Source organism: Ustilaginoidea virens, chromosome 4, assembly GCF_000687475.1.
Source record: "Ustilaginoidea virens chromosome 4, complete sequence".
Lineage (NCBI taxonomy): Eukaryota > Fungi > Ascomycota > Sordariomycetes > Hypocreales > Clavicipitaceae > Ustilaginoidea > Ustilaginoidea virens.
The window spans coordinates 392,001-407,487 of record NC_057319.1 but is presented as its reverse complement, the minus strand read 5'-3'; the positions used below and the strand labels follow the sequence as shown (position 1 = coordinate 407,487).

The 15,487-nt window shown below is 55.7% G+C and overlaps 5 protein-coding genes across 5 annotated transcripts; 3 read left to right on the top strand and 2 right to left on the bottom strand.

Moving 5' to 3' along the window:
- Nucleotides 1–4,429: 4,429 nt before the first annotated feature.
- UV8b_04627 (uncharacterized protein) lies at nucleotides 4,430–5,341 on the top strand (the record flags this gene model as incomplete). Its single annotated transcript, XM_043142125.1, has 1 exon — nucleotides 4,430–5,341. One exon carries the CDS (start codon nucleotides 4,430–4,432, stop codon nucleotides 5,339–5,341), a length of 912 nt encoding a protein of 303 aa, XP_042998059.1.
- Nucleotides 5,342–7,328: 1,987 nt separating this feature from the next.
- Nucleotides 7,329–9,255, top strand: UV8b_04626 (uncharacterized protein; the record flags this gene model as incomplete). The annotated part of the gene is made up of 5 exons (XM_043142124.1): nucleotides 7,329–7,560; nucleotides 7,657–8,504; nucleotides 8,618–8,728; nucleotides 8,815–8,981; nucleotides 9,069–9,255. The coding sequence occupies 5 exons, from the start codon at nucleotides 7,329–7,331 to the stop codon at nucleotides 9,253–9,255; spliced, it is 1,545 nt and encodes a 514-aa protein (XP_042998058.1).
- Nucleotides 9,256–10,167: 912 nt separating this feature from the next.
- On the bottom strand, nucleotides 10,168–12,182 carry UV8b_04625 (uncharacterized protein; the record flags this gene model as incomplete). The annotated part of the gene is made up of 3 exons (XM_043142123.1): nucleotides 10,168–11,493; nucleotides 11,580–11,730; nucleotides 11,815–12,182. 3 exons carry the CDS (start codon nucleotides 12,180–12,182, stop codon nucleotides 10,168–10,170), a joined length of 1,845 nt encoding a protein of 614 aa, XP_042998057.1.
- Nucleotides 12,183–13,139: 957 nt separating this feature from the next.
- On the top strand, nucleotides 13,140–13,930 carry UV8b_04624 (uncharacterized protein; the record flags this gene model as incomplete). The annotated part of the gene is made up of 2 exons (XM_043142122.1): nucleotides 13,140–13,514; nucleotides 13,595–13,930. 2 exons carry the CDS (start codon nucleotides 13,140–13,142, stop codon nucleotides 13,928–13,930), a joined length of 711 nt encoding a protein of 236 aa, XP_042998056.1.
- A 249-nt stretch (nucleotides 13,931–14,179) lies between these two features.
- UV8b_04623 (uncharacterized protein) lies at nucleotides 14,180–15,432 on the bottom strand (the record flags this gene model as incomplete). Its single annotated transcript, XM_043142121.1, has 4 exons — nucleotides 14,180–14,278; nucleotides 14,367–14,897; nucleotides 14,986–15,200; nucleotides 15,267–15,432. The coding sequence occupies 4 exons, from the start codon at nucleotides 15,430–15,432 to the stop codon at nucleotides 14,180–14,182; spliced, it is 1,011 nt and encodes a 336-aa protein (XP_042998055.1).
- Nucleotides 15,433–15,487: the final 55 nt, after the last annotated feature.

Below are 15,487 nucleotides of genomic sequence, written 5' to 3'. Positions count from 1 at the left end.
AGAAAAGGCGGGGGAGGGGCCAGAAAAAAAAAATAGCATTTAATCAAGACAATTATAGAACGTGAGCCGCAAAGTATGTCATCGGTCGATCAATAATCCTGGGCAGAAGACCGCTCTTATCTAATATCGACTGCACCTTTCAGGATTAGAAGCGCTGGCCAATTTCCCCAAGTTTCCGAGCGTAGGGTTCTGTCTTGCCCACAATGCATACATATCCCGCTTGGTCAGGGTTGGCTCGCGACTTACGGCAGCTGGGCAGCGTTCTCGTCGTGTTCGAAAGAGTCCTAGATTCCCTCCGGCAATCACAGCGGCGGAAACGATCAGAGGTCCAGAGGTCCTAGAAGGATAGGGCTTAATAATTGCGGAGACGGTCTCGCAAGGGTAATGTCCAATGTGCGACGATACCAACCAGCTATTCAACGCCACCCTGGTTGGAACTTGGGACCTGATGTAGGCCAACAAATGAGGTGCAGCCGCTTCAGCCGCGCCCACAATGCTGCGTGCCGTAGTACGTATTCAGAATTTGTCAGAGTTATTCCGTCCTTGGGGCGGAGGGATGTTCGCAAACTCCGCACACGCTCTGCGGATGTTGTCGGTCAAGGAGCGCCTTAAGGAGGAAGTCTGGAGATTTTCGACGGCAAGGATTGAGTCCAGGACCCGTTGCAGCCTCGGCTATGGGAATCACGTTTCACGGGGTGAGGAAAGCACCCGTGACGCCTTGTCCCAGAGCGGAAGTCTTGGCGGTCCCGACTGCATGGGTGCACCCTGTTGCGTGATTCTCCCATCCTTCCTTCCTTGCTTCCCCATGGCTCCAGCCTCCAACCATGATCCATCCCCCTCATGCCCTGCTCCCTGGTCCTTGCTCCTTCCTGCGGAATAGCCTTGTTGCCTGATGCGCTTTCCCCAGTTCGAGTCTCACCTCGTGCGGAAGGCGAGACCACGCTTTGGTCTGGAACTCCTGTTCCGGGTCTGACTGCGTCTGTTTTCCGCATCTGTCAACATTGGTTCCAAGCTAATTGCGCAACGCCCAAAATCCACAATGCCCCAGCACATTCAAAAGGTTGGCATGATGTTGGATGTTGGATGGTGGGATCACGGGACTCGCAGTTGCCCAAGGCTGCTATCGGCGCCCCCAGTGAGCAACGGTGCAGCCGTTACACCTGGTACCAGTCCAGTTTACGGAGTACTTTACCAGCTGATTTCTAGATAGTACCTACCTGGGTAAGGTAGGTAGGTACCTAGGTAGCTTAGTTGGGTTTAGCTATGGATAGATATACGGAGGAAATAATCAATTTGATATTTATATTAATAAGGCACCCTTTGCATGCTTACCCCGCTCAGTGCGATGTGTAATACTTGAACACTGAGCAAATAAATAATGTACCTAGCCTACCCAGGTAGGTACCTAAGGTATGCAACTGCTGATGAGCACGTCAACCTGGGTCTGGTACCTGCTTCTTGAGAGATAGACAGGTAGGTTAAGAGGTAGGTAGCTGATGATGTGGCGTAACTACGTCGCTAATGGTATGCGGTATGTACGCCAACTAACAATTGCGGGATAAGTTGACGATAAAGCACCGTGGTCTTGGGACGCTTGTAGTTAGGATCCGGCACCCCGTCACCGGCTGTCCCGGGTCGCTTAAAGTTGGTCATCTAGAGTCTAGGGTCTAGAACCTACCCTGAACTGCAGACTGGACGATGCCGCCATTCCGATAACGGGTTAAAGGAACCACCCAATGTATATTGGCTCTTGAGTCTTTCCTTTTCCACGGGCAAGCACAGCGGGAAAGGGATTTCCCCCGGCACTCGGGTTTTTCCTCTCCGGATTGGTCAGCAAAGGTTTCAGTAAACTGGACATAGGCAGGAGCACGTAAACAAGTCGTCCTCGGTTTGCAACTTTTTAAGTGTGAAGTTCACGCTTGGAACGCGATTAAGTGCATACACTCGCACACGTGACCGCAACACATCATCAGCACTCTTTGCCGCTGACAGTGCCACACGAAGCCCCCTAAGATGTCAATAGTCCTACATTGCGGTAAGTGCATCTTTAGATTTATACAATTCACCCTTCATATAAGATAAAGGGGTGACGTAGGGGTTCTGAGCTGCTTCTGAAGCTGCCACGCAAGAAAAAGTCGTGATGTTATGGTGGCAATACTAATGCAGAAAACAGGAAAACGATATGGAGTACTAATAGAGAAATGTACATGCCCATCGTCCGTTTTTTTTTTTTTTCCCTTTGGTTAATCTCCTACTGCATGCTCAGTAATCCGCTACTTGTGCTCCTGGACAATCAGCTGCTGCCGTCCGACACCATCTTGGCCAAGCTGTGCAGTGCAATCTTGGGCTTCACAAACTGAATTCCAGTCTTTGATATTCCTGCCATGGGCAACGTGTGCACACCTCTTCAATCTATAGCTCGACCTCGCAAGAACGAGCAAAATAGTCAACCCACACACTTGCCAAAGCATGGACTTCTAATCGGCCCGATGCCATCGTGGATGGCGAATATTGTGGTTCCCAACCCACACGCACTTGCAATCGAAGCGACTTATCCCAGACTTACCTACGATGGACCTATCTAGGTACCGGTCTCGGCTCGGCTCGTGGCGGCGGGGGGAGGATTACACGGAGGACGGTTTTTTACTTCTCCAGACTGGCTTTGACCGACAAGGCCTGCCTGTTGGTGGTTGAATTTGAACGCTTCGATGCTTCAAGACTGAATCATAACCTACCTAGGTAGTCGTAGTCGAGCCCTGCTTTCTGCTCCGCAGCTACCACAGCTGAAAGACAAGGGAAACGGCAGCTTGTGGTACCAGTCTCCACGGTCCAATGCAAACGACGGACGGCGGTTCTTTTTTTTTTTTTTTTTTTTTTTTTTTGGACCCTCATGGCATTTTGCCAAATTCAAACTATGCGAGCTGGGGCACGTCTCCACTTGCTACTATGACTTGTAATCATATAGGTGTTTGGAGAGAATCGAGAGAGAAAGACATCCTTGACAGCTCATGCATGATTGACAACCCAAGACTTGGACTATAAGGGCAGGTCTGCATCCCTAGATTCTGCCCATTGGCGGGTCTGACACATTCAAGGGGTAGGCCGTTTCCAAACCCTTGCAGGTCTTGCGCCAGGAGCCAGGAGCCAGGAGCCAGGAGCCAGGAGCCAGGAGCCAGGACTCAGGACACTAGCAAATCAGCTAGTCTAGGAAGATACCGGGGCCAAGATGGGCTAGTATTCACCTTTTCTGACTCGGAGAAAAAAAAGGGGGCATGTAAGGAATGTGTATCGGCACATGGTTGCCGTGTTTGAGAGCCCCAACCTCCGATCCACATTGACTAGCAGTTCTGCTAGTTGTCAAGTTCTCTTTGGACCCATCAAGATCCCGAAACAGGCCTTTTATTAGTCACCGGGGTATTATGGAATGCTTGCTACTGCCAATTGCTGAATCGGCTCAAATAGCGCAAGGGGGGGAAAGGCAGCCCGACTGCAAGGGGTTGCCCGGAACAGCACTACGGCTCTGCTTTGGGAATAGGGCAGAAAAGAAGAAGAAGAAGAAGAAGAGAGAGAGAGAGAGAGAGAGAGAGAGAGAGAAGAGAGAGAGAGAAGCGACGGCACTTCACGTGTGCCAACGGCAGATAAAGTCCGGGACATGGCTTGCAAATCACTTTTCAAACTCAAAAACCATCACCAGCCGTATGTCAGTATGGAGCCTCCGTCCCGTGTTTCCGCCAGGTTGCAAGTTACTATGCAATCACCAGGTACCTACCTACCTTAACTACCTACCTAAGGTAGGTAGTCAAGAGTCAACGGGTTCATGCGCGTCTTCCCAGACCATCTACCTACATGCCTAGGTAGTTATGCAAGGACTACTGCGCTTTCTCCGCTGCGGAACTCTCCAGGCCCTAGCAGAAATTCCCCGTCTCGACAGCTCACGTATGCAGCTATAACATGTTGCATGTTATAGCTGGCGGGCGTTCCCCCTCCCCCGTCCTCCCGTTATCTTTGGTCCGCTGGAGCGCTAACGATTTTGCCATCCAAACTCTGAAGCTCCATTGTTCAAGAGGATGATGGGGGAAATGAGCCTAGAATTACTCGCTGCAAAGACTATCCCGTCATTTCCTAACCTCATTCGTCTTAGCCATGCATCAAGGTTTTTTTGATCAAAACCATCATGATTCGGAACATGGCACGACCCCACTCGGGGTTTTACTATCGAGATGGTTTGCGGAGGCCAGCCATGCCTCCATGAATCCCGCGAGATGTCTTTAATGCCGTAGTAGTATAAAAGGAACGATGCCATCTTGCCTGTTGAACGGCATGTGCAACACAAAACGATTAACACCGTTCGCATCCAACGTCTTGATCCCCCTTTTTTTTTTGGTCCCTTTATTAAATTCTTTTCAGTCAGCCCCTTTGATCCACCACCATGGCGGTAGGCTTGTCCGTTGAGAGCTATCGTAAGAGCGTCCAACGGTTCCTCGATGCCGTTGACTTTGACGTTCCCTTTGAGTCTCCCAGGCAAGCTGTTCTGGACGAGTCCCTCGCGAGGCTGAGATGCCTTCCGGGCTGGCAGGAGAAGGAGGCTCGCTGCATGAGGGTCGCCTACGGCGTGGTCCGGCTGATCATACCCTACCTCTGCGACAAGGTGCAGGTCGAGGTGACGGTGTTCTACGCCCTGGGCGTCATCATAGACGACGACCCGCTCCGATACATGGACGGCATCGTCTTCCACGGAGGCCGCCTGGTGGAGTCGGACCACGTCGGCTACCATTACGCAAAGGGCGTATTTGACGCCATCGAGGCGCTGAGCGAATGGTACGAGCCCTTCATCATCTCGACGCTGTGGAGGTCCTTCTTCCAGTGGATGGTCTTTCTCCCCCACGAGACGCGCCACGCCAAGGCCCTGGCATCGGTGCGCAGCATGCAGTTCATCGACTACATGCGGCAGCTGCTGGTCGTCTCGGACGCAACCAGCTGCGTCGTCTTCACAAAGGACATTCCGTGGAGCGAGTACATCCACCACATCCCCGGCATGAACCTGCTGGTGCAGGAGGCCAACGACCTGCTGTCGTCGTACAAGGAGCTGATTGTCGGCAAGGACGTCTGCTCCGTCATGATCCAGCGGCAAAAGTTCCGCAACAAGCCCATTGAGGAGGTGATTGAGGAGAGCTGCGACGTGTGCATCGAGACCATAAAGGGTCTCTACTCGTCGCCGGGGTCCGACGAGCTGAAGATGCGGCTGCGCCAGTTTGTCGCGGGCTACGTGCAGTTTTACCTGGACGTCGACCGCTATCGGTTGAAGGAGCTGCTCTACGGGGAGGCTCGAGGCGAGTTCTAGGCTGGCATTTGCTTTGGATGGGCTTGGGAACTGTCGGGGTTTGGAGGAATGTTTTGGAAAATTGATTTTATTTTCATTTCTTTTTTGATTTATCGTTTTTCCTTTTTTTCCTTTTTTTTCTTTTTTTTCTTTTTTGATTTCTCCCTTCTGCGTGCGCGGCATGAAAGTAGGGGGAGGAGGGAAGGGGGGGGGGTTCCAACGTGTGAGCCCCTCAGCCACAGATAGGCCGTGTTAAGCCAGACTATCATTTTACGTAGTTTGAATCTACTGATAAAAACTGCTTTCTACCAACTGTTCAAACAGTCTCAAGCCGTGTAGCGTACATGAATATGAATAAAACACCATGGTGCGTTTTTGGTGGTGACTCTTTGGTGGTGGCTGCTCTCGGGCTTGATAAGCCCGAGACGCCGAGAGTGACTTGGGGGCCACCGAACTTCGCCCTGCCAGAGTCACGTGACGCGACGCACCTTGCTTCATGTTGTTCCCCCCTGCTCTTCCTGCTTCCTGTTTCCTCGTCTTCATCACGGCTCAACCAGGCGCCGATCGCAGATCCATCAACAGCATGCGCAAATACCGCGGCCTACTTAAGCTTTCCGCCTGCGCAGCAAGAATCGTACGATACGACGGCCTTGGTGCGGCGCCTGCCAAGCATTCGACCGTTCAAACATGGAATGGCGCAACGTGGCTGCCACGAGCATCACTTGGGCCAACAGGCCGCCGGGAACTAAGCAACCGCTGAAATGCTGGCCGCTGCAGCCATCGAAGCGCCACGCGAAGCAACTTGCGCCCCTGTGGCTCCGCCCTAGTTGAGCCCGAAACAGCCGGATCTACGGGTTTTTGGGTTTTTCTCCGTTGGCACGCACCAGACACGACTTGACGCCGTCTCCTCGCTCGGGAGAGTCATGGACTCATGGGCTGATGGGCTGATGGGCTCATGGGCTGGGTGGCGGGAACCTACTTCCCCTTTGGCAGCCATGGTTCCTCGACGGGCTTTCTCCTAAAGGGTCATGACCGCCATGCACCGAGTTGAAGCATTGGGTTTGCGCAACCTCGTCGAGTCGTTTTTGCCGGAGAGGAGGCCCGGCAAGCAGACATCGGCACCGCTCCTGTTACATACGCACTCTGGAGCTGCGCAGCATGTCCACACAGCCCCATGCCGACGCATAACATGATATGCAATACGCCCCCTCTCGTCTTGAGGACAAATTGCTAGCCCGGGGAAACGGGGTGGTAGGGGATCCAAGACCACAGCCCGGCGCCCACCTCTCGCATCGCATCGAGTCATTTACGGATTGACGGACGGCCCGTCGACGGCGCGTAGCTTTCCGGAGTCCGGAATCTGTCCATCGCTATAGCCCACGACTCCATGGCCATGCAGCTGGGCGAATCAGCGACGGCACAGCTCATCCTCGCCGGGATTCACGATGCGCAAAGTGGACCCTGCTTGGACGCCGCCGCCGGCGGTCGCCGTTCTGGACGAGTCTGCATAAGCGTCGCAGGCTAGCTGGGTATCTCTGCCCTCCCAAGCATGATCAGTTTCCAAGTTTGCAGTAGCAGAGGAGGCGGAAAAGAATAGGCGGGGGAGCGAGGGACCTGCTGGCTCTGCAAGGAGCTCCGCACGAAATCCCCGATCGCTCCCGTCTCCGTTGTCTGCATTCCTGGGCTTGGTGTTTTGGTGTAGAATCGTGGCACCAAAGAAAACCACCAGAGGAAACCACCCACACAAGCACACGCCACATGTTAGCAAACGTACCTTACAACACGGCAAGCATCCTGTGCAGTGGGCGTCCGGTTTGAGTTTAAGTTGCCAAGCCCGTCGTGCGAGTCGACTATAATTCCTGCCACAGGCCGAGTCATACACCTCCTTTGCTTCATGCTATGAGTTCATGACCACCCCTTTCCCTCCTCCTTGAACCTTCAACCTTCTTCCTGCAACATCAAAGAACACGCTGCACCTGTGCTGTTGTTTCTGATCCCACAAAGAGCCATGTCCCTATTTCTGTTTGAGAAGCTGAGTCTTGCCCGCGTGCTGGCCTGGTGTTTCGCGGCTTTTGTTCTGCACCGGATCTATCGCTGCGTCTACAACTTGTACTTTCATCCCCTCAGCAAGTTTCCCGGCCCGCGTCTGGCGGCCGCCACCTCGCTCTACGAGTTTTGGTTCGACGTCATCCGTGATGGCCTGTACATATGGGAGGTTGAGAAGATGCATGACAAATACGGTACGCAGCCTCGTCGTCCTCCACTATCTGTTCAACATGGCTTTGTCTCGCCTCTAACGCGCGCTCTCTCTTTTTTTCTTTAAAAAAAAAAAAAAGGTCCCATAGTCAGGGTCAACCCGCGCGAGTTGCACATCCGGGACTCGTCGTACTACAACATGATATACACTCTGACCGATCACGAGGTGCAAAAGGACATCGGCCAAGTTGACGGTCTCGCGTTCCCCGGCTCGCTCGTCACCACCGTGGACCATCACTTGCACCGCGTCCGCAGAGGATACCTGAACCCGTACTTCTCCAAGCGCTCCCTGCACGCCCTGGAGACGACCGTGAGGGAGAGGATCGGCAGGCTGTGCCAGAGGCTCGAGAGCCTGGCCGCCACCGACGAGGTTGTGATCCTGGACCGAGCCTTTGGCGCCATGACGGCCGACATCATCACCAAGTACCTGTACGGAGAGCACTACGACTATTTGGGCTCCCCGGGCTTCTTTGTCGCCTTGACCGAGATGTTTTACGAAATCACCGGCGGGGCCAACCTGGCTCGCTTCCTGCCCAGCACCGCCATCCTCCTCAGGAAGCTGCCGATTTCCATCCTGAGACGGTTCTCCCCCGGGGCCGCCACCCTGCTCACCCACCAGCAGGACATCCACCGGCGCATGGCCGCGCTCATGGCCGACGAGAATGCCCGGAAGGCCAACTCGGGCATGCTGACGTCCCTCCTGGACGACGACATACCTGCCGAGGAAAAGGGGGTGACGCGCATCCTCAACGAGGGCATCGTCATCCTGATTGCCGGCACCGAGACCACGGCCCGGAGCATCAGCGTCGGGCTCTTCTATCTCTTGCAGGACAAGGAGCACATTCGCAAGCTGCGCGAGGAGATTGGCGCTATCCGGACCTCGGACGAGACGCCGCCCCTGTCCGAGCTTGAGCGGCTTCCCTATCTGGTGAGATTTGAGGAACCGCCCCCCCCCCCCCTCCCTTCCTTAACACGGCACTATTCGCCGGCCCCTTCTCTCTTTGCAAGCTTTGGTGCTGACCAGAAACTTGGCTCGTCTAGAGAGCCGTGGTGCGAGAGTCCCTGAGGTTGTCCTTTGGCGCCGTGCTTCGCCTCCCGAGAATAGCCCCAAACAAGGTCTTGAAATACGGAGACTATGATATCCCACAGGGAGTAAGACAGCAACCGCCATCCTCCCCCTACTTGCCAGTGCCACGTACGGCCTTTAAGGTTTGCTGACCGAGCCCACTTGATGCCAGACACCACTCAGCCAGTCGGCCTACTTTGTCAATACGGACCCCGCCTTGTTTCCCGACCCCATGGTGTTCGATCCTTCCCGGTGGATCAAAGCCCAGGAGAGCGGTGTCAACCTGGAAAGTTACCTCGCCAACTTTACCAAGGGCACCAGAGGCTGTCTCGGAATCCAGTGAGCATAGTCCTCATCCCCCCCCTCCTTCTGCCCACCAGAGCTTTCTTTGCCCAGCAACCCCCCCGCTCACAGCAATCCCTCCAGGCTGGCCTACGCGGAAATGTATCTCGCCCTAGCCAGCATCATCTGCAAGTTCGACATGGAGCTGTACGAAACGTCCGTGGAGCACGTCCAGTGCCGCCGGGTCCGATTGCTGGGATACCCGGACCCGGATCCTCGCTCGGTCAACAGTCGCGGGCAGGTCATGGTCAAGATTACCGGCACGGTGTAGGGGCTTCCCCCCGTCGACGGGACTCGGCTCACGGGGCGCCAAGACGTAAAAGCCGGTGCGCTGGACAAGGAAAGGATGCGCCGTCGCCGTGCAGCATGCGCACGTGCCTTTTTGTCTTGGATTGCAATGTTCGAATTGATGCCAGTAAACAAAAAAAGAACGGACCTGCCGGCTCGGCGTGCAGCCCACCCTCGTGCCAGTTGTCCGGCGATTGCTCGTTGAAATTTTTTTAATTTTTTTTTGCCGTAGGTGACCTCATGTTGGCTGGATTGCGTGCCGCGGTGCCGGGTTGGCCATCCATGCGCGGCGGTGATGTGAAGCAGCAACGGAAGCATTTCCCCGCAAATGTGTGCCCTGGGATCTGTACGGAGTACGGTGTGCGAACAGCTCGTAGTAGAGCAAGTAGAGAGTAATAACGTTGCAGTTTCCCACAGAAACACCTGGTTTCGTGGTCTAGTTGGTCATGATTTCTCGCTAACACCGAGAAGGTCCCCGGTTCGAGCCCGGGCGAAACCACGCTTTTTTTTGGATGCTGCCGTCCCTGGTCTTTTTATCGCCCCCGCTTTTTTTTCCGTCACAAATGTCCTCATTCTACGGCCTTTGGCCATATACATGGTTTCTTTCTAGACAAGTACATTTTAGAAATCTCGCGGCGCAGCTTGGCGGTCGGCCCGTTTCTGCCCGGCGGATGGCCCCTCACAAAGCGTAAGCCATGTCACCAGTTGATCCCGCCGTACGGGTTGACCCCGTCCACGCTTCTTTATTACCTTGCACAAGTGCTCTGGCTGTCATCTATGCACAGTCTATCATGATGCATTGAGAAAAAAAAAGGAGAACAAGAAGAAGAAGAAGAAGAAGAAGAAGAAGAAGAAGAAGAAAGCACACCCCCTGCTTTTCAAGACATGGTCGCTCCTACAACGGCGCGCTGCTCGCAAAATCCACCCGCCATCCCAACGCGCGCTTGACCCCGAGCCAGAGCTCAAACGCCTCGAGCTTGGCCCCGACACGCAGGTAGCCCAGCCACGCGGAAAACAGCCGCAGCGCGTTCAGGGGCCGCAGGAGCGAGCCCCTGCGCCCGACCTCGTCCAGCTGCTCGTGGAAGACGGTGCGGGCGCAGTAGCGCGCGAGGATGAGGAAGCTGCGTACGGGCCCCTGCCGCGTGCGCAGGTTCTCGTCCAGGCTGCGCGTCAGGTCGTTGGTCTTGAGGATGAGGAGGATGATGCGCGGGACGCGGCTGAGCATCTGGACCAGGTCGACAATCAGGCCCTCCTGCAGGGACGAGCTGATGCTCTGCTCCTCGTCGGCCGTGCGGCTCCGCAGGATCGAGCCCTGCCTGCTGACGACGGTGAAGTCGCGGCCGGTAATGGCGGACGCGAAGAGCGGGAAGTCGGCGTCGCTGATGTCGGCCACCTCGCGCGCGTACCGCTTCATGCGCGCCATGTCGCCGTCAATGACGGCCAGCCACATCTTGGCGTAGGAGCGGCGCAGGGGCAGCGGGATGTCGCGGTACAGGCCGTGGTCGTACAGGATCACGTCGAAGTTGGGCCGGCGGTGGCCGGCGGCGCGGCGCGAGCCGTTCTTGCGGATGGCAATGTTGCCGCCGTGCGGGTCGCAGTGCAGGGGGGCGCCGTCGCCGAAGATCATCTCGTTGAAGATGCGCGCGAGCGTGGCCGAGACCTCGTCGCGGTCGATGCCGTTGCGGTCGAGGTACTCGAGGTCGTCGGGCCGAGCGCCGGATTCGCACGCCATGACAATGATGCGCTTCTTGGCCCAGACCACCTCCGGGATGACGAGGGGCAGCTCGGGGATCTTGGCAAAGTGCGCCTTCATCCGCCGAGCGTTGGCGGCCTCTTGTTCAAAGTCGAGCTCCTTGGGCAGCGACACCTCCATCTCGGACGAGAGCCACTCCAGGTCGTATTCGGGGAAGAAGCGCTTCAGCGTCGAGAACGTGTACTTTGTGAGGGCGAGGTCCAGGGGCGCAAAGGCCTCCAGGTCGGGATGCTGCACCTTTACGGCCACCCTGCGATCCGAGCCCTTCAACGTCGCGAGATGGACCTGAGCGAGCGATGCCGCGCCGATCGGTTCGTCCGAAAAGTCGGAAAAGGTGTCCCACAGATCCTCGTTGGTGTCCTTGCGAAACATTTCCTCAATCGAATGCAGCGACGAGACGGGGCATTTGTCCTGGAGGGGGACAAAGGTCGTGGTCCACTCGGGAGGAAGGAGGTAGTTCATGGCGCTCTTTGACGGCGGTGACGCGTTAGTTGCAATAGTTCCACTGACTCTCTCGCCTCTGCAACGGGATTTGTTCTTTTCGGCTGCATTACCAAGTGTTGTCCGAGTTTGATGAAGATGCCGCCATTCTTCTCCATGACCTTGAGTGTTCTTTCGGCACAGCGTTTGTGACATGCCTTGAGAGCGGGCTTTTGCTCGTCTGCGTCTTCAGCGGTCGCCATGGCATTCAGGGTCGTACGGTAGCTGGCAAAGAACAAGTTCAGTCGTGCTGTGTGCGTGTGGCCATTCTGCGCATTTTGGGCGCGCCGTTGGGAGAAGAGTTCTTACTCGTTTATGCACATGGCCAGCGCCGCAACCACCCTTCCGGTCCGCTCGACAGAATCATAGCTGTTCTTGATTTCGTCCGTAAAAGCAAGCGCCGTACCTGCCACGCCAGCCGCGCCGGCGGAAGAGAGCAGCAGCACTCTTGCCGACCTAGAGCCCCCGCGCGCATTGCCATTGCCATTGCCGCTGCCGCTGCCGCTGCCGCTGCCACATCCCTCCCGCGCTGAGCCTCGGATCGACGAGAATCGGCTCGCCACGACGGATGGAGGCGGCGTCACAGGGGCCAGTGGACCTCGGCAGAGGCAGCACGTCGTCCATGAGCGAGGACCGGCCTGGGACGCAAGCCGGTGAACGAGCCGGCTCGCATTCATGGTGTGGCCCGGCACGGTAAGAGCCGCGGTTGTCTGGGTTGAGCGGGCGCTGGAGACGGGAGACGCATCAATTCGCTCAGCGGCGACGGTGACGAGTGGCTGCTATATCGGGTGGGAACGAACATTCATGACAAGGCGTCAATGACGCGGGCGAGAATGAGCTGGCGGGGGTCGTCTGGTTGCTCGAAGCATGTGCGGCGGGCGGGCGGTGCCTGAAAAGGCGCGACGACGACGTTGGGGTCCAAGCAAGTCAATTTGGGGGCGGGTGATGATGATGATGATGATGATGATGATGATCACTCATGAGCCCATCGTCATCAAGCAGCTGACTTTTCCGAAGCCCTTGCAGCATCAGTCCACCGCGTATCCGTACAGGGGGTGCACAGGGCCTTGTAGTACGGCGTGCTAGGGGGCAGATAGGGCCCCTGCCCAATTAAAGGAGACAATCAATTCAACCAGGCCGACAGCGGGTGGGGCAGCCGGTTCCCACCTGGTACTATGTACTTCACAGACAGAGAGGAGCATGGCGTCTTTGCTCCGTCGAGGTCGGCTGTGTTCAAGTGTTTTTGCTTTTCGCATTTTCTGTGGCGATACCTGGCCTCAATCAACTTGTAGATTTTTTGACGATGGGAAAAGTGAGGGATTTTTTCCCACTACCAGTCTCGGTCATCTTCAGGTCAAGTACCTACCAGGTACCTAGGCTCGTTGGCAAGTATCTCCCAGGATTGCGTTAGGTACCTTAGGTACCTAGGTACTCGCTCCGTCGGTGCTCGGAAGCACCAGACCCGCCTCCCAGATATATGCCCCCGCCACGTGATGACGCGCCGCCATGACTGAACCGCGTCTCAATTAACTCGACACCCCGTCGCCTCGAACCACCCAAAGGGCCAACACGCATTGCCTGGAACACTCCGTCCCGTCGCATATTCCTCCTCCTTCCCATACGATACTGCGCACATGCAAAGCACAAACACCAGCGACTCGTTGCGATCCGCGCCCATCCGTACCATGCTTTCTTTCTCCCCCAAACCCGTCTTCACCACGACGTGGGACCACCACCGCCCCAACACATCCTCGCCGCTCTCGTCGTCGCCCGTCCGGGCATCCTCTCCCCTTTCACCCGTCGACAGAAACTCCCTGCCCCAGCGCCAGGTCCAGTCGTCGCCCATCCAGCAGCCAAAGTTCAAGTACGCGTCCAGAGCGGCCGCGCGGCGGAACCCAATGCTGCGCCAGGGTGAAGACGCCCGGGACTCCAGGCGGCGGGACTTTCTGCAGAATGTGAGGAGGAAAGCAGAGGACAAGGCGTGGGAAAGGAGGGATATTGAGGGAAAGGTGAGTGCACGTGCTGCTCGTCGCGCCGGCCCGGGTAGGTGCCGTTGCCCGACCTGTGCTAATGTGCTTGGCGCGTAAAGTTTTTGAAGAACAGCTTTTTGGCCGACGTTGGACGGCTCGCGCACGATGCGCCGACTCTGTCGGAAACGGACCTGGATGACGCCATCAGGTTTCCGGAAGAGCATCAGATGCTGCCCGAAGAAGAGGACGCGCTGAATGGGTATCTGGAGGAGGAGGAGGAGGAGGTGGAAGCTATGCTAGCCTCGTATCAGGAGCAGAAGAACTCTGCACCTGAAGCGCCGTGCTCTCCCGCCCTCTCCGACGAGGAGTATGACCAAGTGTTTGCCGAGTTGATTGCTCAGGAGGAGGCAGAGTCACAAGCACAATCACCTGTGGAGGCAATGGACATATCCTGAAGCAAACTTTGCTGGAAAAAGAAAAAGAGAAAAAATCTGTCTAATTCGTGTTTAATTCGTGTTTAATTCCTGTGCCAGGGATAATGCTGCCGATTTTTGCTTCTTCCTTTTTGGAGTCTGGCGTTGTTGGCTCATGTCGGACCTTTCAATCATGGCCTTTGTGTGTACTGGATTCTTTACTGGTGCACGGGAGCTCGTGTACGAGGGGTATATAACGGGTCAGGAGATGTCTTGAATCAATCATGAAATCTATTGCGGATTGCATTGGTCATCCGCTCCAGCAAAGGCCTCTTGCGCCGTTGCCATGTCTCCTACTAAATCCGATGGCGGCGACCCAGCGGCTTGCATCTGCGTATGACCTGTCAGTTGATGCGCGATCAAGAACAGCAAAAAAAAAAAAAAAGACACGGTGCATCTGCGCGTCTCTTCAACATACCTTTTGCATCCTGTCCACTATGTATTCGCGGTCGGCAGCGTTGCCGTCAGAGTAGCTGCTCTCCTCGAACTTGGCCACAATCTCCCTGACCAGAACCTTTTGTTCCTCGTACCTCTTGAGATCCTCGGCAGGAGTCGAGTCCTTGTTCTTTCCCAACCACTCGGGAAATTTCTCGTCGAGCTCCTTCATAGGCTCGTAGAGGATCTCCTTGTTTGTAAGCTGTTCCATCATGCCCATGAGCATCTTGGAAAATTCCTCTTCGCTTCCCTCGCCTCCAAAGTCGCCCGAGCCCATTTGCTTCAGCAGCTCCGACATGAAATCATCGTCGCCGCCAGCAGCCGCGGCGGCGGTAGCTTGGTCTCCAGATGTTTGCATGCGCTCCATGGTCCGTCGGATGGTGTCCTGGAAGGACGCATCTGCCTTGTTTTGCTCACCAGGTTTGGTGGACGAGCCGGCTGCACCAGCTTCCGAATCAGCTGCAGCAGTGGTCATCTGCTTGAGCATGTCCTCGAATTGCTCCTGCATTTCAGGCTAGGGAAGAGCTGTTGGTAAATTTTTTCTTCTTCCCCAAAACTTCAAGCATGTTTGAAATGCAGGTTAGAAGAGAGGTCACACATACCGACTTGTCCAACTCACCGAGCAAGCCAGCCATGCCTGCCTGCAGCTGCTTGGCGAATTCTTCTTCTGAAAAGGGCTCCTCCTCATCAGTGGCAGAGTCTTTCGGAGCAGACGTAGTGCCCTTTGGAACAGATTCCGGAGCCGTCGCATTCGTCGGGGACAAAGGCTTCTTGGCAGAGCCCTCCAACTTGACAGCTGAAAAGTCGTCAAGCATGTCTATTATTTCGCGTTTAGTAAACTCGCCTCGCAGAGTGTATCGCTGGATCGCCATTGTCTTCTCACCATCAAGATCGTCCAAGTCGTCCTCATCTGGATCAGGAACATCCTCGGTCACGGCGGCAGGCTTCGCAGCTTCAACTGCCGGAGCAGGAGCTACTCCGACGTCTGCCTGCTTGGACTGGACGGCTTGCTTGGTATCCTCCCCCGCGCCGCCCATTTTCGTGTCCATAAATCGCGATGTGGCGAGTTTGAAAATGCCCGCGATAGGCAGGCAAGTCGAATGA